Here is a 27,559-nt window from a genome sequence, read left to right on the forward strand (position 1 = left end):
GGGAGTGGAGACAGCCCTCCCATACACACTCATTTGGCTGGGAAGAACCCAAGTTACTTTAGAACCTCGGCCTTCTGCCAGTGTGAGCTGTCTGAAATGGCGTGTTTCTGGCTGGACAGATACTGCCCTAAGGCCGCAGTCAGACCGGCCTGAAAATTCTTGATGCATTTGACTCCATACGATCACCGAGCAGGGAAAGAAAGGGTCCAGATGCTTCCAGGTTCGGGCAGACAGGTGTGACACCAGAGCTGACTTATCTCTTTGAGAAGTGGCTCCAGGTGAGAGTGGAGGCTGCATCACAGCTGGGACTACACCACTTAGACATATTTTAGGGCTCCTGGCAAACTGCAGAGGTACGAAGTTACAGACTTACTCCCATGAGGAGTAGGGGCCTGGTTCAGGTATGGCACATATCTCTTCAACTGATTATTGTTGGGGCGTTTGGTGCAGATGAATGACACAGCTTGTAGCAAAATGACCAACATCAAAAGTGTCGCGTCTCTGAATATTGACAGCAGAATGAAAAAAGCATAGCCACCTCATTTAAAAGGCACAAGGTTAGAATCTAACATGATTTAGCGGTATTAACGTTATTTAAGTTGTATTAAAAGGTTAAGTACGACTTTTAAATCAATGAGCTCTCTCTCTCTCACATGTTTGTTTTCTGTATGTACATATGCATGTATGTAAACAGCATATGTGGAAGTATTCCAGGATGCTTCTGAAATTTAAGAAATACCAGGAGAGATTTCAAAAAGAAAAACAACCAAGTTTTCCAAAGTATTACGTATCTGCCTTTATGCCTCAAAAAGTTACTGGTATAACCAAACCATTTTCCTGTATTCTTTAAACACTAGAGCACAGAGACTATGAATCTCCAAATCTGAAAGCCAGCATTCTGTTTATTTGACTGTACCACTGCCCTCATGCATATTCACATGTATGCGCAAGGCACGTTTTGAAGGAAAACAAAGAATCTGAATTTGCACAACTCAAAGGGTGTGCCCCTCTAAAACCAAAATCATGCCACCTGTCTGTGCTGGACGCAAATGTGGAGAGAGGAGAAATGTCTCCTTTAAAATCATTTTCTCTCACTCAAGTGTCAGCAACTAACTGAATTGCCTTTCATTTGTAGCATGAGTTCCACCTTGATTTTAAGTCTTTTTTCCCTTCACCTATTCTAACAAATATGTGTTACAAAATGAAAAGGCCAGACCTGTATTAGAAATAAATGTCAGCAGGCCAATAAAAAAGAAAAAAAAGAGCGAAAAAAAGGCAAAGTTATGCAGACCTGTCTCTTTAAGTAGACAATATGAAACAGGCTAACTTGAGCTATATTTGAATCGTACATCTGCATCTTATAAAGGTCAAATACTTAATAGAGAGGAGCATCTGAAAGGCTCTACACAGAGAAGCAGAAGCTTCAACGCCTGAGTGAATGAAACGGGTGAGTGATCAGATCAAAGAGACAGACCAAGTGTCTCCTCCCCCTTCCCTTCTCTCCCCACCACTCACAACTCAAGGTCTGATTATCCACATTTCAAAAGGAGAACTCGTAGAAGCACATTCATCAGGATTACCCAGGAAATCCACAGGAGGAGGGACCACCTGAGCTCGGCGGAGTATAAACTTTTCAAACTGTCACCCAATCAACAAAACCCCAGGGGGTAAGGGGACCCAGGCAGCCAGGGCTGCTTCAGAAGCCAAAGCATTCCTTCTCCAGGCAAGGGACCCCCGCGTTTTACCTTTGTGTTCGCCGAAGCCTGTTCCCACTTCTCAAATGAGGCAAAGTAAAGTTTGAGAGCACGGTCCAAAAATTGGGGTCAGACATATCCATTTCCTTCTGGCTTCAATTCACTGCGGGTTCAAGGCCATAAGACCAAAACGGAGAGAGGCCGGGGGGGAAAAAAAAGAAAAAAGAAAAGCGGAAAAAGAAAAAAAGACAAAAAGATCCCAATTATCTACTCACTCCCTCCAGAGGAAACGTGCTGCCAACTGTGATCTCCAGAACAACTTGGAGCATGAGTGAGAAGTGCCCGTCCCAGCCTTTAATTAACACACAGCCATTTCTCCAACGTTCAGGCAACTTATTTCCTCTTGGGTTTGCCCTCTCCTGGTCAGCCTTGGCCAGCTATGAACAGTAATTACAAGAGTTGGGCCGTGCGTTCGGCTCAAAATGCTGTCTGTGTGTGATTCAGTCCAAGGTACTTTGTCATCTGTTTGGCAGATACCATTCGCAGCTCCTGCGGGGGGGGGGGGGGTGGGGGGGGGGAGACGACTATTTTAAGCCTCTGGTTCCGGGAGGCTGTTGCTTATCAGCAAAACCCTTCAACATCCGAACATGCCCAGTGCTGAGTTTCCTCCGGGTATCTACATACAAGGAAAGGAATTTAAATGGAAACAGCTCCTCTTCTTCTCCCCTCCTCGAAGAAGGGAAACTTAAAAGCACTTTTAGAAAGCTGGCCGGTTGGCGGACTCCAGCCGGACACCTTTGTGCAGCCTCCCCTGGAAGGGGCCGGGCGGCCGGGACCGTCCCCGCCGCAGACACTCCCCGGAGGAGCGGGGCCTCATGGGAAAGGGGGCAGGCGGGACTGTGCGTGAGCCCCGGACGAGCAGCGGGGCGCCCCAGCGTCTCCCGCCTCCGTCGCGCCCCCGGCCCGGGCCCCCCATGGCTAGGCCCCTCCACATTAATAAACACGCCCAGCGCCATCCGGAACCGGGGAGCGTGCGCTGCGCACACCTGGAGGCTGATCCGTGATTCACCGAAAACTGGATCACCAGGAAAACACTCCGAGGAAGGCAGTAATGACTCTCCGCCCTGACGCTGTTTGTTGTGTGGGAAAAGCACGCCTAGGGGACGCCGCCCTCACCTAAAACCTAAGTAAACTAAATTTATGAGTTTACATCCATTTGATGAATTGCTACCGTGCACAGTGGTTAGGCTTCACCAAATCTGGGAACTAGTCACCCACTACCTGTAAAGATAGAGCCTGGCATTTAGTTAACAAGTGCTCAAATCATTTTCCTGCCAAGTGTGTTGTTAGAGTTTGAAAGGAAGGAGTGGAGGGGAGGCTGAATCAATGTTATTGCTATTCATTTCGAAGAAAGCCATGATATTGAAAGAACTCCCCAAACCCACCAATGCTTTGTAAAAGTATATAAAGAAAACATTAGAATTTAAATTAGCTGCCTTGAATCTGGTGTAATGTGGCAAGAGATACTAACTTTTTAAAAATGTTTAAGAAGATAACTTGTAAAAAATGATTTAGTTCATCCAATAAATACTGGAAACAAACTTGCGTGCAGAAATACAAGGGTGAAGGAAAAGGTGGTTGGGGGTCAGCTGACAGGCGAGATAAACAAAGAACAGGAGTCTGCTTCGGGATGCTTTTCGTCTAATTCTGGTGACCCACAGAAATATTTTCACCCAAGGACTCAAAGAATTCTGATAATTCTTGTACAGGGCTTTCTTATCCATTATGTCCTCAAACTCTCAGAGCCTTCGCAGATCCTTGAAATCTACACAGGTAGACAAAGAAGACAGTATGTTCTCAATTTTACATGACAAAATGCAGTTAACCAGATACTTAGGGGCTTGGTCCAGTACCTTTTGCCCCATTCTAAGCCATTTCTTCTTTTAAAAAATGTTTTAAAGTATTTTTTAAAGGCTGACACAAAGACAGTGCCCATATGCCAGAGCACAGTTTCCCAACCTGAGCACTGTTGACATTTTAGGCTGGATAATTTTCTGTATGGGGGGGGGCTGTCTTGGGCACTGGAGGATGTTTAGCAGCCTCCCTGACCGCTACTCACTAGATGCCAGTTGTGACAACTGATTATGTCTGCAGACGTTGCCAAATGTTCCTTGTGGGGGCAGAGTCTCTCCTGGCTGAGAGCCTCTGCTCTAGATACTTTCTCTGAGAAAGGTGGTACAGAGCACTGGGCAAGAGCTGAAATCATGGGTTTGAATTCTTATAGTGACTGTAGGCAAATCACTTAATGTCTGCCCATTTTCTCTACTTTTATGGGATCCATGATAGGATCAACTTCTAAGAGGCTGACACACATGAAACCCCTTGGTGCAGTGTCTAGAACACAATGCACATAGATGTTGGCAACGTGAAGAAGCAGAAAGAGACCGCATGGAGAGATGTAGGACTGGAGCCGAGGGCTCCCACATCATACTCTCCATTTTCATGGTGCCCTGAACATGCCTCTGCCGGAGTGCTGGTCACACTGTATTACTAACAACTGTTTACTGCTGTCTTCCCTGTTAGTCCGTGAGTTTCTTCAAACCTGAAGTCATGTTCTATCGATCTCGTATTTATACCATCTGACAGTTCCTGATTTATACAAATATGTAATACATTCTTTTTAAATGGAGATACTTCAGATGCTCAGGCATCTATTCTTTCTCTTAAGATGCCCTGAAATTTCTCAGTTTTAGCAGGTCAATTGATTTTCTCAGAGAATCCTCAATTTTTAAGAACCCCATGAGGCTATTTTTAAATTCTGAAGACTTTCTCTTATTGACTCATTTTTATCTATATTCTGTAACTGGAAACAGAAGCGCTATGCTAACACTCTTCAGATCTTAAGATGGCTCTAAGAAATGTCACAACCAAATCCAAGGGAAGCTCTCTTTGAATCCTGCCCTCCCACCTCATCCCCAATGATAAGCCCAGGGAATAATTTTTGTGCTCACTATTAGATATCCAAGTTCAAGAGGGATAATTACATATCAGAGGCTGCCCAGGGAAGAAGAATGAAGATGGTGAAAAGAAACGTGAAAGTGTGCTATATAAATTATGGGATGAAGGAGTACCATGTTCAAAGTGGAAAAGAGAAGATTTAGGAAACATGTGACAACTGTCCTTGATTATTGAAATAACTGCTATGTAGAAGAATCTTCAGATGTAAAGATGAAAAAGGCTGAAACAACAAGGAAGGACTTTCTATGTGGCGTTTGAGTAGAGGTAAGCTGCAGGAGATATAGTGAGACTTAAGTTCTGGATGATTTAACTCTGGTGCAACTCTGCACCTCCCAACTCTCATATCCTCCATGGTCTGTCCACAAAAGTCTATGTATTTGGGCAACACCTAAAAATGATAGCAACTAAAATGGATAAATCAATGAAATAAAACACTTATTTCTTCCCTTGCTTGAATGATACATATCCTGGTCTGTGGGCAGCAGATGCCATGACTGTCTCCATTCTACATTTTGGGGAAACTACCATGCAGAGTCTCATGCGTAAAGGCATCAGTGTTTTCAACTATGAATATTTCACTTAAATACGAATACTTTGCACTTGAAAGGCTTCAGAGAATCTGGGTTGTATCCAAAACGAAAAAATAAAAATTGGTAAGGTGTGTGAAGAGCCAGAAGTGAACTTGTTAATGCAGTGAAAGTGGCTGACTGATTCCTACACTCATTGAAGTAAAGAGGAGGTGTGACACTGAAGTGTAACTTGTCTTTTAACCTGTTCAACTTGATTTGGGAAACTATGATTCAGAAGGCAGTGAAGTCAGTAAATACAAGAACTAAACTTGTCAGAACTACTGACATTTTCCTACAGACAAAATCATTATATGCGCAGAAACCAAAGCCCATTTTAGTTGCAAATGCAGTAAAATTCTGGCTACAAAGCTAAGAAGGAACTAAGATTATTGGAAAGTCTTAAGACTACAGGTGGTCTAGGTCAATATACAAATATTCAGTAAGATTTTCTGCTTATTGCACAGCAATTCAGTCAACCCAGCAGTGGACAAGCTTTGTGATCTAGAATTCTCATTCATTTAATCAGGTTGATATTATCAATCACCATTTTTATGAGAAAGGTAAAATGAGATTGAAAACTTAGCTTGTCATGCTACTGAAATGCTATCTTAAGACAAAATGAGTATTTACCAAAGGGTCAAATTCCCCACTATTCACCCCTCTCCTACATTACAAAAAATTCCAGGTCCCTTTCATTGAGTTGAATTCTTCTGCCTATATCCCACTTCCTGCTCCATGCTCATTCACTAGGGTTTCCTTCACCCTACACAGAACAGCATAAGTATAATATCCCTGGAGTCTTGCCTTGAACTTAGACACTGTGGGAAGTTACTATTTCTAGGAGGTGTGAGGCCTAGGAAGCTGTCAGCTCTCTGTACTGACACTCCTGGTATGAGGCCATTCCAATGAGAAGACACTAAGGAAAGTGGCTTTAGTACTGAGTTTCCAAATGTATTTTGATCCTGGCTTGGTCTGGGGATTCTGCTGTAAATTAACTTTGATCTCTGTCCACCCTTGTCATCAGAGCACCCAGAAGTGACTATGTCCCCAAAGCTGTCCACGCCTACAAGTTGCACCTTGGTCATCTGCTAAATGCTGTCTTCAGAGTTTGAGTCTAGGAGTATGAGTAGCAAATTGCCCATCCTGAATGAGCAATGCTTTTAATCACTGTACATCTTAAGGCATAAAGCTTAAAAACTGGGCTAGAAATGTGAAGGAAGTTTCATCATTGAGATCGAGTTGTAAGAAAGCTCTTTTAGAATTACTCAACAAATATTTTGCTTACATTGCTAAAGTATGAAGGAAGATAAAAGAAATCAATGAAAATTAACTTGGAGGGATGGATCTGCATACTGAAAACCAAGAGACAGTCAATAAGTAGGGTTATATCATGCTGGGAATATTAAAAAAACATTTTTTAAACACTATCACAATGTAAGAGAGACTCAAATTTCTAAAGGGAATAAATAATACAAAGGAAACAAAATAAAACTGATTTCTCTTTCCTGATAGGTTAAATAGAGGCCCACATCATCCCCAAGGGCAGGTGAAAGATAGGATCCAAGAGGGGAGAGGACAGACTAAAGAGGGACCAGAATGGGAAGAAAATGTGATATTCTTCTCAAGTATTCCCTGGATCCCAGGAGAACCAGAGACTCAGAAAGCGTAGCAAACAGCCAATACCTTCACAAAAATCAAAGAGGAGAACAGATAGAGGTGAGAAATTTTTCCAAATTAGTAACTCCTTGATCTGCACATTAGAGAAGCAGGACAGAACTTGCATGATGTCAGCCCAGCACACAGGGCCAGGGGAGAGTCTCAAAATCACCGACTGTAAGCAGGTTACCCTAGCAGTCTGCCCACAGGCTCTCAAGCAGGGGGAGGTCCTGGGAGAAGCTCCACAGCTTAACCTGATGGAGTTACATCCCCTGGGAGAAGAGTTAGGCCACCAGAAAATATATGTCATCCTTACAGGGCTGGAGGGGGTCATCCTGTAGGAAGGAGACTACTGAGAGTGCCACAGAAGAGTGTGTCCCTCCATCCTAAGTCAGCTGCCTGGAAGACCATCAATAAGCCACCCAGAGCAGTGGCCTCTCACAGAGCTAAGCAATCCAATTATGGAGCCAAGAGCAGTGCTTAGATGCCACCACCTGACAAATAGGAAGGCTAGCTCCTAGACTGCTTTAAGACCAAACGTCCTTGTCACTTACTCCAGACAGTCTTCCTATGTCCCTCCTGAGTTAGGTATTCCTCCACTGGGCTCTGCTCCTAAGAGCTCCTGCAGGAAAGAGGTTCCATCACTGTATCAGAATGTCTTTTTGCAGATCAGTCAGTCTCCCTTAGAATAAGAGCTCCCTGAAGGCAGGGGCTGTACTTCCATCTTTAAACCCTCAATACAACCATTGGGATGAATGTTAAGACAAAGGAGAAAGGGAAGAAGGACTTGCTCAGGGTTAGAAAGATATCTGATAGCAAAGTTTGGTCTAGAATCCTGATATTGTGAAGACTGACCTTGCATATGTTTTAAAAAGCTTTTTCTGTCTATTCCTCTTGGAGTTTTGTGAGTCCATTCCATTATCCATATATGCTCACATCCATTCCAGTGTCTAAGATTGTCTCAGATTTCAAAATCTCAGAAAAGAGACCATGCATATGTAGCCACGTGTATGTAGATTTTGTGCATATACTCAATTCTATTTGTATAATTTCTAGAACGTGGACTTGGTTCAAATATATATGTGTGTGTATGTTGTATATATATATTGCCTCAGATTTCAAAATCTCAGAAAAGAGACCATGCATATGATGCCGTGTGTATGTCGACACAGGTAAATATGTATCTAACTAGTTTGTATGAAATGCTAAATGCCTTTTGAGTAACAGCAAACCTCAGATACTAATCATTGCATCAGGCTCTCAATCTGGAGTTAACTTCAAGGACATGGTGTTTCTTGATCCAGAAGCTTGGTCTAAGGTACATCATTTCTCATCTGGCTCCTGTGCATGAATTATAGTGCAATTATAAGAAGTGTCAATTTGGTTTAAGTGGGTCAGTGTGGTTATATTTAGCCCTTTGGTAGCTGACACTAAGACCTTTCTGTAACATAAGATTAAGGTTAATTTATCAGTTCTTCTTTTCTCGCATATTTTTCCAGGTCAGACATCTAAAGTTATGGAAAATCATCCCATTAAATTAAGAGGTAAGAATTTCCACTGAAGTACCACATAGGGAGCATCTACAGACAGAGGTAGAAACTATGTGTTTCTGTAGCCATTAGAATTTTATTCCACTGTTAAAGTTGATTCAAATTACTCCACAAATCAGAAGATACTATGTCAGTGAAGACAAATAATTTTTTAGCCAAGGAGTTCTCAAGCAAGCTTCAGTCCCTGTATCTATTAAGTTACATCATTTTTATAACAACAAAAATTTTTAAAGAAATATTAACTCATAGGAGACTATGATGTTAAGCATAAAAAGTGAACATTCCTTTTCACTTATCATAACTCACAGTAATCCGATTAAGACATCAATCAGATATTTTTTACCTGTTTAACTGGCAAAGACTACAAAAATGTAATACTCGATGCTGGTGAGAGTGGGAGGGGAAAAGCACTCTCTACTAATTTTCTAGAAAGCAATTGAGAGAATTAAAACACACACACTATACATTTACATATGCACATGTGTCTACACACATGTGTACATATGTACAGAAATATAAATATATATGTGTGTATATATATATATATACAATATACACACATATACATTTGGACTATGTCCACATTCTAGAAATTACACACATATAATTGAGGATATGCACAAAGATCTATGCATATGAAAATTAATCTCAGAATTCCTTATATTAGTGTAACACTGGGAAAAACCCAAAGGTACAAGACAAGGGCAATGTTAATAAACATTGAAACAGCCATAAAATGAAATATTAAAAAACCAGTAAAGACCATTGTGGTAGAAAGAGTAATACATCCCAAAGATACAAGGTTCCAATTCCTTGAACCTTGGAATGTGAATATGTTACCTGAATAGGAATTTTGCAGGCGTGATTAGATTAAGGATAGTGAGACAAGCAGATGATCCTGTATCATCCAGGTGGGCCCGAAATGTCATCACAAATGTCTTTATAAGAGGGAGGCAGAAGGAGGTCTGATTACAGAAGAATGTAATATGACACTGAAGCAAGATGCTATGCTGATGGCTTGGCGGATGGAAGAAGGGGCCATGAGGCAAAGAAGACAAGGAATGCAGCTCTCATGCTGGAAAAGGCAGGGCAACAGACGCTGTTTCTAGAGGGAGCTCAGCCCTGCTGACACCTTGATTTCAGCCCAGTGATACCGGCTTTAGAGTCCTAAGAGATTCTGACCTATAGAACCTTAAGAGAATAACCGTAAGTTGTTTTAAGCCACTTAGTTTGTTGGAATTTGTTACAGCAGCCCAAGGAAACTTAATGTTTTTTAAAAATATGTAATACAGGGGAAATGCTCCTGAAATCTGTTTTTTAAAAAAGGAAAAAATGAAGTTCTATGATCTAAATTATTTACAGTATAATAAATATGAATGTATATGAGTAGAAGAGATGGAAATAAACATAGCATTTTTAGTGGACATTTATGAGTATAGCATTATGGTTGCTTTTATTCCTCTTTATACTTTTTATACTTTTTACAGTAAGTCTATATTATTTTTAAGGAGGAAAAAAATCCCTCGATTTCTAGAAGTCTCATCAGGAAATGAAAGTTCAAGTTCCTGAGAATTTAAGAATGCTCTGAAGTTTTTACAAACCTAAGAAACACACACTTTCACTGAGACATTGTCATAAAATTTGATGGCTATTTTTTGACAAATAAAATTAATGCATATGTAAAAGCGCTATAAGCCTTGGTAATAAATACTAAAATTGCTTTAAAAAAGAAAGTCTTCTCTACTCCTGGGAATTTTATAATATAAAAATGAAAAACATCTCTTTTCTAGACATAAATCCTTACCTGTCTATGGCAACTGGGCAAATGGCTATTTGCAAAGCTGCCTGGGTTATAAATGCACACAGAGCTTTGTTTTGGGTTGAATATATACATTATTATTTGCAGACGGGTCAGGCTGTGCATTTTATGTGAGCCATTTTGAATTCCAGACCTGCTTCACTCCACTGGGCGGTACATGAAAGCATTCTTCTTTCATTGCTCAGAAAAATCATATACTCTTGAAAGGAAGCTCTGTTTTAATATTAGCCAAGTATGTGTGCAGTAAAAAATGATGTTCTTAATTTCCAAGAATTATATTAGCTATAATTTGGGATCACCTCTCCCCAACATGTACAAACATTATTTTTTATGAGGCTAGATCATTCAGATTTTACTGTCTTTACTTAGCAAGACTGTGAGGACTGAAAGGCAGAGACCAAGTTTCTGGTTCCCACCATGGAAATATTCTCTGAACCAATGTACATGTCATAGAAGACGACCATATGAATGTTCATAGAGATCAACACATTTTTCAACAATAAGTTGTTCCAGTTAATAAGAGCCACCACAATAGCCAATCCTGTCACCCATTATAGTGACAGCTGGGTGATGGATGAATATCTATCAATGTGAAATAAGAATTATCTCTACCAGGACACAGAGAGAATTCTTAGGACACAGAACTACCAAGAATGCTAATATACCAAGGATAAGAGAAAAACAAGGCCAGATGACAGGCACATGGCAGAAACAGAAACCTGAACAGGATTGAGCAAATCCCACTAAAAAGCGGCAGGAAAATATACTAGTTTGGAAAATTAGAAAATGGGGAAGTTTTTGCTGTACATAAAATGAAAAAAGAACAGCTGATGTTCATCTTTTCTCCCCACAGCCACACCCTGGTCATGGCCTCCACTGTCCCCTGCCTGGAATGCAATACCCTCTGTCCCCAACTCCAAATTCTTCTTCCGAAGCTGCCCAGCTCCAACATGTGCACATCATTTTGTGAAACAGGGGTCAATAGCTCCCTACTGTTGCAGTAGTATTTCTTCACGTATGGTTTCTGTCCTACCATCGCTGAGTTACCTGGGGGTGCTTGTTAGAAATGCAGATTTGGGGAGGCTTCTCTACATCCATTGATTCAGGATTTCGGGGTGTGAAGCCCAGGAGTGTGCATTCTACCAAAACGCCCCAGGGGATTCTTCTGTACATTAAGGATTTAGAGGTTTTTCATAGGAAAATCAAAACCTCTTTACATGGAATACTTTATGATGCAGTCCCTTGTTATCTCTCCTGCCTCATCCTTCGACATGTGTCCCTCCGTGGTTTATGCTCCAATAATAGAAAAATATGTACTTGTCAGATATATCGAATTACTTTAAGCTCCCCAGACACAGTCGCTCTGCCTTTGTACACCCTGTTCCCTCTTCTTAGAATTTCCACCTCCTCTGCCTGGAAAACTTCTGCTCGTCTTTCAAGTGTGAGCTGTAAGGTCACCTCTCCAGCCAAGTTTGCTTACCTTCCTCTTGCAGACCTGAGTGTTTTTTCTCCTGGCTCTCCAGTGAATTTTATGCATATGCATGCCTCTTTTATTTAGCAGTCATTCTACTGTGCATGATTGTGTGTTTATAGGTCCAGTTCTCCATGAGGCTTTAAGTTCTCCAAGTGAAAGGTCAGTTTCTGATCATCAGTAGATGCCTCAAAGGACACAGAAGATACTCAGCAGAATGCATGGATGCACATGCATTATTTTCTAAGGTTAGTTTAAAAAAAAAAAACCTTCAACTGGTTAGTTTTCTATTTCCCCAACTTCTACCCACAAGCCCTAGAGGAATGCTTTCAAAACCATGTTGGCTTCTGTCAATTGGTTGGATGATTTTTCTTTAAAGCCCTGCCTTTATTGACAACCTTCATGATAAGTAAAAAAGAGCAAGAGAAATTTCAGTCTATCATTTTAAGGTGGATTTTAATAATTCATTAATAAATGCACCCCAAAACACTATTATCTTTTCACATGCCTTCACAACAAGTATGGTTGAGTAAAGTGTTATTTTGTCTTCCCTGAGAAAAAGTGACTGAAAACCAGAACTCAGGCAGTGCGACCTTTCCTGAGGCTGGAAACTCAATCCTACTGGGGACATGATCAACGCAAACAACCGCTGCAGTGACCAGAGGGGAACTGAGAATGTCACAGCAGTAGCACCCAAGTTTGCAACGTGCTGACTCCCGCCCCTCAGCCCAGGGCTCCTGGCTCAGACACGTCGGCTTCCACAGCAAAACCGTCCACCCTGTTTGAGAGGAGTTGCGAAGATGAACAGACACAGCCCATCTGAGCAACGTCTCACAGTCAGCCTGCTGTGCCCTTCTCCCTCCTCTTTGGCAAAAGCCCATTCCTCCATCTCACTCCTGCTCTTATTCCATAGTCCACCAATCTCATCTGAGAGTTTAACTAAGAACTAATGCTTTCATGGATAATGTTGAAGATCTGACTATCTAGCTGGGTTTACATTTTAAAGAGGATTGAAAGTTTTAGAGAAAGGTGCAAGGAGAAGGTGTGGGGGCAGAGTCCACCCCTGACTGCAGGAGTCTGAGTTCAGTGGGGGATGCTATCAATCAGTATCAGGGGACAAGCTTCCCAAAGAGTGGCAGCCATCCCGCTCTCTCCCCACTGCTTTTCAAGAGAGAAAATCAGAAATGAAGACGCAAAACCTTGCCCTGAATGGGCTATCAATTCCTGATGTAGATTCTACTGTCTCTTCTATTTTCCACACAAGCATCATGGAGAGAAGACTTATTTAATAATTATGCAGCCACCAAAAGTGACCACTACAGATTATAAAACAGCGTGGTTGTATGTAACACACACACACACACACACACACACACACACAAACAGAAAAAGTTTAACTAGGGTATGATTATAATCCTATAAAATCACTATGCATATAGAAAGGGATTTGTAGGCATCATAGAAAACTGCAAACAGTTCATCCTACGTGATTTATTTGAGTCTTTTGTATCTGCTATTGCTCTTTTAATATATATGAAAGCACACTGTAAGTTTCAACAGTTATTTCCTGGTCTTCAGTAACTTGCTCCATGATTATATCAATTTGCTTTGCTGTCAATTCATATTCCCAGAAGCAACCCCAGCTGCCTTCAAATAACACCGCCTGATGCAAGACACACAGAAAAAGCGGGAGAGCTCAGGCTGTCTCCAGTGGGGACCCAGGGAGGGACAACCTTCAGTTGTTCACAAACACTAAACTATAAACTGCCAGGGGTTAAAACTGAACATCTGAACGTCTTGAGTGGCATTTGACATTTTCAAAGTCCTTTCTCTCTCCTTCAAAATAATCTTTTCCTTCTACTTATCCTTTATTAGAGTCTAGTACCACAGCTTTAAAAACATCACTGCAGAGTTCATGGTTCCCATAGATCCATCTAGTGACTGTGTCCGAGAAACGGGATCAGATACACAGTCAGCCCTCAGTATCCGCCGGTTCCCCATCTGTGGATACAGACAGCCCACTGTCCTATGCCATTTTATAAAAGGGACATGAGCATCCACAGATGGTCCTAGAGCCAATTCCCTGTGGATACCGAGGGACAACTCAACGTAATTCCGTGAGCTGCCAGGTATCCATAGAGCACGTAAAGAAACAGGAGGCATTGTTTGTTACTTTCAGCTTTTCTGGGGGGCAAAGCCTGCTGCATGTAGTTTTCGTAAGTGGAAAGCTCTGGCCCAGTCCCACAAAACCCAAAGGCCTTTTTAGTATGTGTTTTAAAAATATAAGTCAGGTAATGGAAGTTCTGGGTGCATCTAATACCCACCTGTCAACAGGTGATAGATGGGTTGAGCCCACTGGTTAACCTAAGTATCCAAACAAGGCCAATTTTAGAAAGGAAGGGGAAACCAAGTCTTTGTGGTGTCTCATAAATACACACTATGCAATAAATGATTGAATTTTTCAATGTGCTACTTTCAAGGGAAGCAAATGAAAGAACATGTAGGAAACAGTGAACAGATGAACAGAGCAGAGTGTGCAAACCAGGCAGCCAGATTTCATCAGTGCATACTAAGTACCACAAGCACGTGTCCTGCCTGGAGTGTGCAACATCCCTTCTCCTATCCCACTGGCTACCTCAGTAGACTAGGGTGTAACTGCTTCTTTGAGTGAAGGAAGAATTTAAGGTCCTATATTGCAGAGTCATTATGTCTTGAGAAGCTTTCACTTCAACAATTTTGAACCTTATTTATATTCATTTTTCATCCAAAGAACTAGCATTTCAGGAGGGAATAACTAAAATCATAACATATGATTTTCCTACAAATAGCCCAGTAAATACAAGAATAACATCTCCTTCCCCAATGAAATCACATCTAGTCTGCCTGTCAGATTCCTGGAAACTCTAGGACAGATTCATATCTACAAAGTTCCAAGAGTAGTTAAGTAACTTTAAAAAAATTTCCCAGAGAAACATGACCAGATAAATTTCTCATTACCTGAGAGATGAATATAGAATAGTTGTGGTCATATGATTCTTTAAATTTGGGTATGAAAACTAACTTGATAAATAGAATATACTTCTCATTAAAGTTTATTATTGATTTTAAAACAAAACTAAGAGTGTTTCCAAGACTGTAAACAAAATTAAGAGTGTTTCTCAGGCCATATAAAAATTTATTTTTCTTTCTTTGGTAAAAGAGAAAAAGCAAAGCACAAGTAATAGAAATTTACTGATAATCCATAAATTTCACATTATGGAATTATTTTAACTTCTTGACACAATGAAACTTTCATAGAGCTGTCAGCAACTGGAAGACTCAGTCTGAATTTCACTTCTGCTTCTCCCTATCAACCCTGTATGGGCTTGCTGGAGAGCAGAGAAATGCCCTCAGGTAGAGATCTAAAGAAAAGTGACAGAAGCCAAATTCTCAGCTAGCTTATATATATGCGCGCGCGCGTGTGTGTGTGTGTGTGTGTGTGTGTGGAGAGAGAGAGAAGGAGAGTTAGTTAGTTTGACTCTTCTGGCTGAAAATGAGACATGGAATACAAATATCACTTAAAATAGATTTAAGATAAGTGATCTAAAAATCCTTTACATTTTAAGTAAAAAATATTGGTCATGTTTTACTTATTTTAGAAAAAACTTCCTTCTTCCTTGGTTGAAAAAAACTTCTGCCTGGTGTGAATGTGTATTTAATTGCAGACTCGTGGGAACTCCTTTAAAACATTTACCTGAAACTCTTATTTCTTTCCTTAAAGGAGCTGGTTTCAACATGTAAGCGGGGGGAAAATAACACTTCACTATATAAAACAGCATTTCCCCAGGGCTACGCTCATGTGCCAGCGTGGGTTCTAACCCATCCACACCCCTTCCTTGCTTCTCTGTCTCCAGTCCCAAATACCAAAGACTCTGCCCAATTTGCCTGAATAATTCTGGGCTGACACATGCTTCAGTGAGGCGGTGAGAATGGCCCTGGTCAATGGCTGGGCAAAATCCCTATGAAGACAAACAGCTTTCCCCAGATATTCTGTACTGTTACTGCTTTGGGAGACTTCATGGGAATATCCGGCTTCTTAAAGGGAAAATAAATAGCCTTATTCAGATTATGCACAACAAGGGGTGAAGAGAGAGACACGGTTAAAAGGTACTTCTGAGAATCTAAGAAGAGGTAGAATTCAGGGCCATTTAAAAATCATCAAGGTGCTAAGAAACCTTACCTTTGGGAGCCCCATCTGACATACTATCTAACATACTAAAGTACACCCAAATCACACATTAAATCTTTTTCCCCCTGTGAAACATGTTTTAAGTATTTTGTATTTTTGCTTTATAGCTCAACAATCATCACACACTCTTGAGAATTCTCAAGAAGTGTGAAGATCTAAAATAGAAATTGTTTTCAAAGACTCCATTTTTATGAATGCCAAGTTTCACAATGAATGAAGTGAATAGGTTATGTTTAGAGACGAGTACCTTAATTCTGCTAATAAAGCTGTAAGCTACAACCTGATTTCAGACACGTTAATGTGAAAAATGTACGTTTTCATAGATAAAATAAGGTATGCATTTTGTCTCTGCAGTTATCTATTTGTGTTTTTTGAACCAAAACACCTTCCCTCCCCTTGCATCACACTTGGCATCATTCTGTGAACGTCTCTTTGTGCCTGAGAAGCTGGGTACGTATGGAGATGTGACCTCCTGCAGAGGTGGAGAACACAGATTCTGGAGCCACTGCCTGGGGTTGTAACTGTAGCATCAATACTTACTAGTTCTGTGATCTTGGGAAAGTACCTTAGTTTTCTATTCAGTAAAATAAGAGTAACAGTACTTATCTTCCAGGACTATTGCTAGAATTATGTTAGTGTTTTTTGAGTTTTGAGGGCAGTGTCTGATATTCTTAAAGTATTAGTCATGTTACTGTTACTTCAGACCTAACAGATGAAATAGTTTTGGAGGAATCGCTCACTTTCCCTAACAAAGCTGCTCATCCACTGGGAAATATACTGAAGGAAGTAGTTGGACCCCAAATTTCAGGGAGATTTATTCATATACCAAGCCTTGAAACAAGATCCTTAGTTCCGCCTTTTCCTTCTCAGAGATTCTTCTCTAGGATAAGAGCAGGTGTGATCCCAAAGCCAAGGATAAATCCTTCCAGGTGAAGGGTCAAGGAGTAGGCACAGGAGAGATTCAACACCTTCTCTCCCCAGAATACTAGGGTCACCGCCCTCTAGTGGCTGAGATGCTCAATTACAACGCCCCCAGCCAACTGTAATCCTATAGGTCTCTCGTAAAGAAAATCACTCAGATGATGGTAAACTTAAGTGAAAAGTCCATTCTGAGCCACTGGAGAGCAAGGCACAAAATAATAAACCAATTCAGTTTTCTTCGTAAAGAAATACTAAACATTTGCACAGTGTCATAATGATTAACCTTAGCATCACAAAAAGAGCAACTTTAATTAAATATAACCTCTTTGTAGGTATTGAACACCTACTTCAGTGTTCTCTAAGGACAGTATAACCCACATGATAAATAGCTTTTCCTTTCCCCAAGTTTTTTAATGGATGGGGCTCATTAGTTTACATAATCATCCCTAAAACTAGGACAGCACTCTCATTGTCGCTCTGTAGTAAAATATTAATCCTACCAAACCAAATATTTGACATGATCTGCTGGGCTTGGAGTGTTTTTCTTTAAGCCATTAACTTCTCAGAGACAGGAGAAAAAAAGAAAAAAAACACAACATCTTTCACTACAGTTATGTTGCACAGGGAATATATAACAAAGGGAACTGGGGGTGGAGGGTGGGACGGGATAGACTGGGATTTCAAAATTGTAGAATAGATAAACAAAATTACACTGTATAGCACAGGGAAATATACACAAAATGTTATGATAACTCACAGAGAAAAAAATGTGACAATGAGTGTATATATGTCCATGAATGACTGAAAAATTGTGCTGAACACTGGAATTTGACACAACATTGTGAAATGATTATAAATCAATAAAAAAAATAAAAATTTAAAAAAAAGGGAACTGGGTTTTCTTTAAGAGTATTGAAATTTTTTTTTTTTTTTTTTTTTAGCAATTTATGTCCTAAGCCATTTCAGCCACTCGCATCCAGCTCTTCTGAAAGGGTCTGATTTTTAAAACACTTTTCACGTGATTCATCAGCATATGCTATGTGCTGTAGCCCGACGAAGGGAGGTTACAGGAAATAAAATGTAAAAGTGTGACTGCTTTCTCATTTATAAGTTCACTTAAGAAGGCTAGAAAGTGTCACCTACTAGACATAGAAGATCTTCCTTAAACAAGGCTCTTCTGTTTTTTTCACATAAACTTTAGACGCACATATACATACACCTGACTTTTAAAAAACCTTATAAAATACACTCAATTAAAAAGTGTATTTTATTCTTTCATGCTAGTAAATACACAAACATCAAGAAATATTTTTAGCACATAATGTACCATGAAGAATCTAGTAAATCTACATAATTTCATAAGATACTGGGAGGTGGGTAAGAATACAAATATGTGCGTGCAAATTTGTGGGGAGCAAAAGATAGAGGTGTTGGAGAGGGATAAATATGAGTTTCAGAAATTTTTACTGGTGGCAATTCATCAAAGCGGTGATATTCTCTCAGCATTTGGACCCACAAGGCTAGAAATCAGTGTGGAAAAGAAAAACTGATGTGCACAATTATGGCTTCTCTCTCTATAATACAGATCAATTATTCCTCTGTTTCAAAACCAATGACCTCTGCAAACCTAAATGCATTCTTACCATACAATCCAGCAATTGTACTCCCCAGATGTATTCAAAGGAGGTAAAAACGTACATCCCCACAAAAACCTGCACACACAGATTGACAGCAGTTTTACTCATAATTGCCAAAACTTGGAAGTGACTGAGATGTCCTTCAGTTAAGTGAATGATCAAACTGTGGTACATCCAGCACTAGAACATTGTTCAGTGCTAAAAAGAAATGAGCTACCAAGTCACAAAAACAGAGAGCAATCTTAAATGCATGTTACTACATGGAAGAAGCCAATCTGAGAAGGCTGCATGCTGTATGATTCCAACTAAATGACATTCCGGAGAAGACAAAACTGGAGGTAGTAGTGGTTACCAGGGGTTGTGGGGTGAAGCAGAGAGGGGTGAATAGGCAGGACAAAGGGTTTTTAGGGCAGTGAAAATACCTTGTATGACACCATACTGATGATACATGTCATGAGAAATTTGTTCAAATCCATACAATGGACAAGAGGGAACCATAATGTAAACTGTAGACTTTGGGTGATAATGTGTCATGTAGGTTCATCAACTGTAACAGAAGCCCCACTCTGGGGAGGCTGTTAGTAATGGGGGAGGCTATGCACGGATAGGGGCAGGGGTATACAGCAGAGGGGAAACCTCTGTACTGTCTCCTCCATTTTGCTATGACCCTAAACCTGTTCTGCTCTAAAACAATAAAATCAATTTTAAAAAGTGTTTTAATTTGTCTTATATTTTAGGCCAAAGGATATCCATGATGATTGATAAATTATTCTTCCAAAAAGGACAAAAAACCCAAACCCTATAATCCCTACTGACCACAAAAACAAAGCCCAGCTTGGTCCAGCCTCAGCACTTAGCAGGTCTTCCCTTCCGTTCAGTTCCCCGCACTGCGCTCCCCAGGACCCCCGCTCTCCACGCTTAAACCCGCCCTCCGGGCTTCTGCTGTGCCCCCCCACCCACCAGCTCCTCTTCTCTTTCTGATTGACAGCTTCTCATCCTTCTACAGCCAGAGAGCATCTCCTCGGGGAGCTCCCGGCTGAACTGGAATCACACAGAGTTCATCCTCTCTCCCCTTGTCTGTTATTATATGACAGTTAACTGTTTTCATGTCAGTCTTCCCGGAGGGAAGGTCATGGGTCATCCATCTTGGTAGCCCAGCCTCTGCTGCGGGGTGGTTATTGGCAATCAATACATGTTTGTAAGATGAATGAATGGTTCCACAATGTGCATGGCCACACAGGTGGCTTCAAATCTCTTTTGACGAGGGAGGGTGGAGACAAGGAGGAAGTGGGGCCCAGGTTCCCCTCGTTGCTGTACTGCTTGGTGCTTTCACTACCATGTTAACACAGGGCTGATTTCCCCCCAATTCAGCTATTTCCATTTGCCTCCCCATCCCCCACACCCTGATTCCATCTCCCCAAATCTTACCCTTCCTCCAAGCCTGGCCTCCTACCTTACCCACCCTAAAGACCTTTTCCAGCTATACACGCACAGGCAGGCCCCAGGTAGAGGGAAGAGAAATAGGTTAAGTCGTAAAACCACTCCAGGCCTCCTGCTCACAGAAGTCCAGCCCTGAAGACAATCCTGGTTTGGTAATACAGACGGGAAAGGCTTCCCTACAGACAGTGCCCGGGTGTCTCGCGCTGATCAAGAGCCTGATCTTCCCAGGAGGAAAACCTAGTGTCCCTCAAGCTGCTGCTACAGCAAGGCCTTTTTCCCTTGTCACCTGCAGGGTACCTTCCCCTTGCCCGCACCCCAGGCCCCTGATTCCACGGCCTAGCCCAGGTCAGCACGGACCTCTCGGCATCACTCCACACAGGGGACAACTCTACTGTGTGAAACCATTCTGTTCCACGTCTGTGAAACCACTCGCCTGCTTCTCCCCGAATCCCTGCCCGCATCTCCTCCAGCTCCTCAGCCCCACAGCCGTACCTGCGGGTTCCCAGGCCGAGCCTCGGAGACACTTCTCAATAGCTGACCTCGTCCAGTCCCATAGCCTTATATCTCCCCTACCGGCCCAGAAGATCTAATGCTTCTCTGAAATTCAGATGTCACATGAGTGCCGTATAAATGTCCCAAATTTAACATAAACAAAACCAGACTCTTGTTTTCTGCCACCAGCAGCTCCTTCTCAAGTCTTCCCCACTGTGGGAACCAGAACCACCATCTCCTCGGTGACTCCAGCCAACAATCGAGAAACGCCTCCGGATTCTGATTTTCTCTCAACCCGCCTCTTTCAGCTTACCTGTCAGTGGGTCCTGTGCATCCTCCTCCAGAGCACAGGCTCAGTCCAACCACTTCTCTCCAACCTCACCCATTATCCACCCCCACCCCTCCCTCTACCCCTCCCCCACCCCCGCCCCACACCCGCAGGCCCTTCCTTAGGTTGCTCTTGCCCTGGGAACCTCTCTGCCTGGAATGCTTTCACTTTGGTATTCTCATGGCTGGTGTTTTCCCATCATTCTGGTCCAGCTTGCATGTCATTCCCTCAGAAAAAAAGAAGCCACCAGACCACCCTACTTAATTCCTCTGCAAATCACCTGTTCTTCTCTGGTGTTTTTTTGGCTTGTATGTTTATGGTAGCATTCTTTTCTCCCTCCCCTAGACCTCGCTGGAATATAAGTTCCATGAGAGTAGAAACCTTCTCTATCCCATTCCCTGTTGCATCCTCAGAGCCCAGAACACAGCCCAGCCAGCAGCTGATGCTCAAAATGACCGCGTGCTGTCGGAATGAAGGTGGGGCCCACTGCCTGCGTCACTCCTCAACACTCCTGGCTAAAATAAGACTTTGGGATGCACAATCCAAGACTTCTCTGTCCTCTCTCCATTTACACTTAACAAGAGTTTACTTTCTATCCTCCATAATCTGATGTTGTGAGTTAATCTTTGTATTTCTCCAGGATTTCTACCTTTAATAAGATTTCGTAGAAGGTAAGCCACCGGAATAGACCATCTGTCAATAAGTCACAACATTACATTAAAAAAAAACTGTAAGCCACCCTCCTCCTCATCAGCCTGACAGCTATTATTTGCTAATCAGCTCTGTGCCTGGTACTTAATCATCCTGGACACAGAAAGATAAGCATTAGCTTCCCCATCATATGGATGAAGAAACTGGGTCTCAGAGATACAGTGTAACTGGCACCAAGTCCTTTGAAGCAAGTGACAAAACCACAAGAGCCTGGCTAATGGTAGGTTAAAATGTCTCAGAGGGAGGTCTAGATATATTAAACAAAATAACTGTCTGTTTACCTCTAAATCAGCATCTCAAATCCCAGCTTCTGATAAAGTCACAAGAACGATCAGATCCAGAGTCACACATTCTGATTCCTGGAACAAAGCGAAGTGGTGGCCATCTGCGATCCCGGAGAAGCAGCACCACAAAGACAAGTGACATTAATGTCTCCAGAACTGCACCCATACACTGGCTTCACCTGGGGTCTCGCCCACAAATGCTGCCGTTTGTGGCGGCCCCCGTGACATTTCAATCCTCCTAATGAAGAAGCTACGAAGAGATCTTGGGAGCACAGGAAAGGCTCACTGGCAGCAAAAGGCTAGAATTTTCAACCGCGTTTCTACTGCTCTGATGAAATGAAGTCAGCTAGATAGTCACGGCCATGCTCACCACTGAGCTCCCTAAATAAAAATGCTAAATCAAAGCTGTAACTCTCTGATGAATGGGGTAGCATTGCTCGATACATATTTTAGTGTACTGCAGATTGATATTAAAACTAAATCTAACTAGACAATGAACCCTGTGTAGTTGGGGAAATTAATCACCAGCCAAAGGGCACCACAGCCCAGCAGAGGCTGCAGGCTGGCAACCTACTTTGAGCAAATTGCCGACAGGCACTTTAATGAGGGAGAAAATACGAGCTACCGTAACTGTGGTCAAATCAGCTCCTGCAGGAGGGAAGGCACATTAACTGATGGGCTGATATCCGCAGCCAAAAGATCAGCTGCCGTGGAGAACAAAAGGCTGTCAAAGCAGGATGCCGTTACTAAGCCAAGGCAGCCCAGGGTGAGGGTTTAAGCTGCAATGTGACGTTCTCAAGGGGAACTCAAGTTTTGTTTCTAACGTCAGCTCTTGAGGTGATTTTTATTGATGTCGCTAGCTCTCCCCGACTACCAACAGGAGATTCCAACAGGTTGTCGTGATGTCTTGGGCTTTAGAGACTTTGATAAATAATCAAAATTTGCTGTCATACCTGATGACATAATTTTCCTACCTATGCAGGTAGTGGTGTCCAGACACATTTGTATCACTCGATTGCATCTCTGAGTGAGCCTTACATCAAGTGAGACACTTTGCCAAACCTTGATTAGAATCAACTTCAGTCTCCTGAAGGAAAGAGAAATGGCTATTGTTTCCCACTTTTTTTTTTAAATTGACATATAGTCGGTTTATAATAATGGTGGTTTTTAAGGTGAGCGCACATGGGGACACACACAAGCACACATACACAGTGATGTCCAGACTGGGGTTAAGGCCACTACTGTTAAGGGAAAAAGAACATTTCGCCTGCAGAGAGCTGCAAGACCATCGCACAAGGAGGAACCGGGTCCTGGCCTTGGCATTTTCTAGTTGACGAGCCCGTGGGCAGTAACGGAATCCCTGCAAATCCTGATTTCCTCACCTATAAAGTGGGAATCTCACCGCCGAGTAACTCCGTCTGCTCTACCTGCTCCCACAAAGGGGAGGCCTCAGATTACTGGGGCTTCCTCACACATCACAAAGGAAAAGTGATAGGGTCAAGTTCAAATCAACAAACAGTGGGCATGACCTCACTGAGCTTTTATGAGGCACCAATTAGAGTCTGTACGTGAGGAGTGTCCCTAAATTGGAGAGCTCTGTACAACTACTGAGCCAAATTGATCTTGGCAGAGACACCAAGCTTTCAGTGCTTCCCCAGAAGCTGTGTCCCTGCACAGCCCTCAGAACCAAAGTGGGCCAGAGAGTGTCTTGAAAAATGCAATCCCCAAATTAACTGGGGCAAAAATAAGGCTGGCCCTAGCCTTCCTTATCTTTCAACAACCCAAATCAATTTATAAGGTGATGGAATGCATGCTCTCCCAATACAAGTTTGGAATATATATATATCTACTTTTAGAAGCTTCTAAAGCTTCTGGCCAATTTCTGTCGAAACAAATCCAATGCAACTATGCCACTTTCACAATTTCCACTGCCAAATCCATGGCCTAGGTGCTGCCGCCCCATCTCACCCTCATTCCTGTCGCTACCACAGTAAGTAGTGCTGACTCATTATACAGTTTTTAGCCATCAAGCCCCTAGCTGAGCCTCAGAATTCTTCTTAACGCAGGGTTCTAAGTGCCTCTTCACAAGAGTAGTTGAAAAGAAGTATTTATTATTAGCGATCTCTAAAAGAGAGAAATGAGCAATTGGCTTAGTTAAATGGCTTTCCAAAAAGAAAATTTCTCCATTGGGCTCGTCATTGCCAATAAATAAAAGCATCAATATTAGATAATTTCATCCATTCAATCAATAGAGTCAGCTATTCTGGGTAACATTTCACAAGTACCTCACCCTAGAAGGCTTAATAATAAGCAGTGCTCCCCAGAGTTACCCGTTCTATTATGAGGTACGTGGGGAAGCAGCAGGTTACAAAATTTTGCCTTTAAAGTGTTTGTGCCCAGCTGATCTCTCTGGTACTCAGCTGCACAGAGCCTGGGGTCTCAGAATTCCTCAGGGGGATCATAGGAGAAGGAGCTTTTCTGCCCGGCTTCTGGGGGCATCGCTAGAGGACCTAGAGGCTACATGCCTGAGCTGGGACATCGGGTTGTTCAGGTGTTTCTCCAATCAGAGTATTCGGTTTACTCCCCAGTTAGCAGGACTCAGGAAGTCACAGCTGAACGTGCCCCGTCAGGGCTAGTCCCTGTTCTCTGAACCGGGAACTGCTCACAGTTTTTCCTTCATCGAGCTCCAGACCACAGGAAGAAGCAGCAAGGCGGGTTCTGTGGAGCGTCTGCCTCCCACTCGCAGTCTGACAGAGGCCTGGGAGCCCTGCTGACACCTCCCACATCTCCCTCCCCACCACACAGGGAGCCCCGGGACCCCTCCCTGCTCCAGCAGCAGCACCCCAGCAGCAGGCGGGATGTTCCCACTCGGCTGTTATGCCGTCGTTTTCAGATTCGACATTACTAAACACAACCAAAAATGAAATCGTTATTTCCCAAGTTGATGTTTCTCCTAACTCCCTATTTCTCTCTGAAATATCACAGTTCCTTCAGCCTCCATCAAGCCTCCCATCTCTCAGCTGGTCTAGCGACTCTCCTTCCGAAATACCCTTCATATTCTTCCTTCCTCTTCTCAATGTCATCCTCCTAGTTCTGCCCTTTATTCTTCCTTTTCGGTGCTTTGCTTCCTCCTCTCTATTCGTACCATGTTTCTCCAGGGCAAAGACCTTACTAAAGTTCCATCTTCTCAGTGGAAAACCTCAGACACGCTCCACGCTGAGAAAATAACACCCAAGACTTGTGGACTGGCACGTGAGGCACTCTACACTTTGTGCTCCTCCTTTCCCTTCCGTGAAGCCTCCGCTGTCCACGCTGCAGTTACTCAAGCTCTCGGACAAGCCACCTCATCGCCCCCTCCCCGGATCACACATCCGTCATTCCTTCCACTCTGACCCCTGAGGACCCGCCTTCCTTTCACTTACTTAGCCCCTCGTCAACCTCAACGGTCCAGTTCAAATCCTGCTCCCAAATTCCTAAATCCTCTGGCTCCACCACTTAGGTGGCCCTTGTAACATCATCCTCTGCATTTTATTTTTTCAGGCGTCCAGGCTGAAGTAAATTGTTACTTAAAACCAAAGTTAAGTTCCAAGAAAATCAGAACACCTCCTCTTCTGGTAACTTTCATGGCATTAGGAGAGCACACCGCCAGAGGCGGCTCTATGTGCTGACTGACTGACATGCTACAACTTACAAGTTGTTTTGAGATGACTTCCTAAGCACCGAGTTTAGAACACAGAATGAACTCGAATGGGTGCATCTGAGGTCTTGCCTCCCGTTAGTAACCCTCACTCTCATTACCAAAAACTCACCCAAGAGCCACCCAGCCTTGGAAGCTCTTAAGAAACCACCATTTTTGGACGGAAGAGAAGAGGTAAGTTCATTTTATGGAAAATAAATAGAAAAAATATTTCTGACTTTAATACCAGTTTAAACTGATCGCAGAAATTTCAAAGTATATCCTCTCTCATGTCCATTCATAACCACACTTTCAACCTGTATGTATAATAACACAGCGCCTCAGAATAAGCAAGCAGTATAAAAATTTGCATGCTTTTACAGTAACCTACACAGTGGTTGGATAAAACCCACGTGGGAGTGCCCCCGAACGGGGAATAGCAGTGGACATGCCTTCGGAGATAGGACAGCCGTTGAGTTCTAAGTGCTGAGTTCAAATCCTCTAATAGACAAAACAAGGAAACACATTCTCTCTCAAGCTCTTTCAGTTCTGTTTTCACAAGAGAATATAAAACCAAATGGAATCTCACGTATTTCAACAGCTGTGGTAATTTATCATCTTTTTTTCCTTTTGGAACTAGACAATGGCCACCGTAACCTTGAGGTGTAACCTGAGGGGTCATGAAGGTGGAGGACAGTGACTCATGCCTGTGAAGCTGTTATGAGCAATCTGTGAGTCCAAACACTGCCAACAGTCTGAATAAGCAAAGCCACACACAGAACCACTAGTATGTTTCTCAAATGTCTATAGATGCTGTTGGGAGCAATAAATCAGAGAATATTAAATGTCTTGGAATTCACAATCATTTGCTGCTTTCCATCTTTTCTTAATCAAGAGATACCTTCAATTAAGGGGTTGTGTGGGGTATTCTACCAAAAAACCTGACATTAAAAAAGGATTCCCAGAATGACAAAGGTGAGACCATCTCTACCAGATTCTTGACGCTGACCTCGTACTCACCCAGTGCCACACAGTCCTGGGGCTTTTCAAGCTTTCAGGCTGCTGGTGGTCCCCGTGCCATGTCTATGAAAGTCAGCTCCCTTTGTAACTCCCATTATTGATAGAAGAATATAGATGCAAATGAGTTGAGGATGGTGGTCAGTGGCTACTGAAAGGATAAACAGGGCACTCATTTATCCAGATTTTATCTCACATTGAGCTAAACAGAAAGCTCATATAACCAAGGCTCCAAGACAGTGCTCTAAATTCCAGAAAGGTAACAGGTAAAGGGTAGAGAAATCAAGCACTTTATAACTGTCGCACACAAAATCTCCAGATCTACACAGCGGGGATGCTAACTGTCCAGACCCCCCTGCCGGATGCCAGGGTCTAGGAATTCCCCCCCACGTCCTGGTTCCTGAGCAAGTCCGCAGAGTCCCCTCTGTTCAACACCTGACTTCATTCTCCTAACGCCTGTGCAGAGGGAGTAGCATGGGATTCTCATGACCCTATTACTGCTGTCACACTTCAGTCAAGCTGTTTCCTTGCTTCTTCCCAATACGCGGCTGAGAGCTCCCTGAGTGGAGGGATGGAACCCTGTTTATTCTCATCTCCCCACCACACCAGGCTCTCAGATGCAAATTGGCTGTTGAATGAATGCAAGCACCTGAAGCCCCAGCCCTGGGGGAGGGGCAGGAGCAGCAGGGCAGGCCAGGAGGCCTAGAGCACGGGTCTGCAGCCCGGTCTGCAACAGGAGACTTTTAACAGCTGCTGGGGAGGAAAAGTGAGCCAAGCCAAGCACTCTGCAGGAAGCGGTAAGGCCTTGGAGGGCTGGAATGGCAGGTCATCCTGCGGCTTTTATTTGGAGCCGTGTGCACTGTCTGTAATGTGTCAGGAAGCCACCACATACATGGAAACTGAAGCAGCAAAGATTCCATGAGATGTGGCTAAAAGGCACCATCAACTAGACAGCAAGGGATTCTCTCCTCTGTGTAAATACAGACACATGGTCACACATATGCTCAAAGGCATCCAAAATCTGGAAGGTTCAGACAGCACCTCAAGA

The 27,559-nt window shown here is 42.7% G+C and overlaps 1 protein-coding gene and 1 long non-coding RNA gene across 11 annotated transcripts in view; one reads left to right on the plus strand and one right to left on the minus strand.

Moving 5' to 3' along the window:
- MAST4 (microtubule associated serine/threonine kinase family member 4) overlaps positions 1 to 27,559 on the minus strand; it is a 517,925-nt gene that overhangs the window by 151,435 nt on the left and 338,931 nt on the right. Inside the window, exons 1-3 of one of the 8 annotated variants that reach the window (XM_072958574.1) lie at positions 2,379 to 2,526; positions 1,970 to 2,243; positions 1,746 to 1,857 (exon numbers count right to left, since the gene is read on the minus strand). The exons of 5 other annotated variants lie outside the window; for them this stretch is intronic. In XM_072958574.1, coding sequence (XP_072814675.1) covers positions 1,746 to 1,837 — 92 coding nt within the window. In that variant the 5' untranslated portion in view covers positions 1,838 to 1,857; positions 1,970 to 2,243; positions 2,379 to 2,526. Of the gene's footprint in view, positions 1 to 1,745; positions 2,244 to 2,378; positions 2,527 to 9,327; positions 9,639 to 27,559 lie in introns of those variants that run through there. 2 more of the 8 variants (XM_072958575.1, XM_072958573.1) reach the window with 2 other exon arrangements.
- On the plus strand, positions 2,550 to 13,142 carry LOC116279357 (uncharacterized). 3 transcript variants are annotated; one of them, XR_012071421.1, is made up of 6 exons: positions 2,550 to 2,881; positions 4,712 to 4,976; positions 6,794 to 6,997; positions 8,437 to 8,481; positions 11,900 to 12,025; positions 12,334 to 13,142. It is a non-coding gene; the product is annotated as an uncharacterized lncRNA (long non-coding RNA). The 3 variants fall into 3 exon arrangements; XR_012071423.1 differs by having other exon boundaries at positions 12,340 to 13,142; XR_012071422.1 differs by lacking the exon at positions 2,550 to 2,881 and having other exon boundaries at positions 4,272 to 4,976.

The sequence above is a fragment of the Vicugna pacos genome, chromosome 3, assembly GCF_048564905.1.
Source record: "Vicugna pacos chromosome 3, VicPac4, whole genome shotgun sequence".
NCBI classification, from domain to species: domain Eukaryota; kingdom Metazoa; phylum Chordata; class Mammalia; order Artiodactyla; family Camelidae; genus Vicugna; species Vicugna pacos.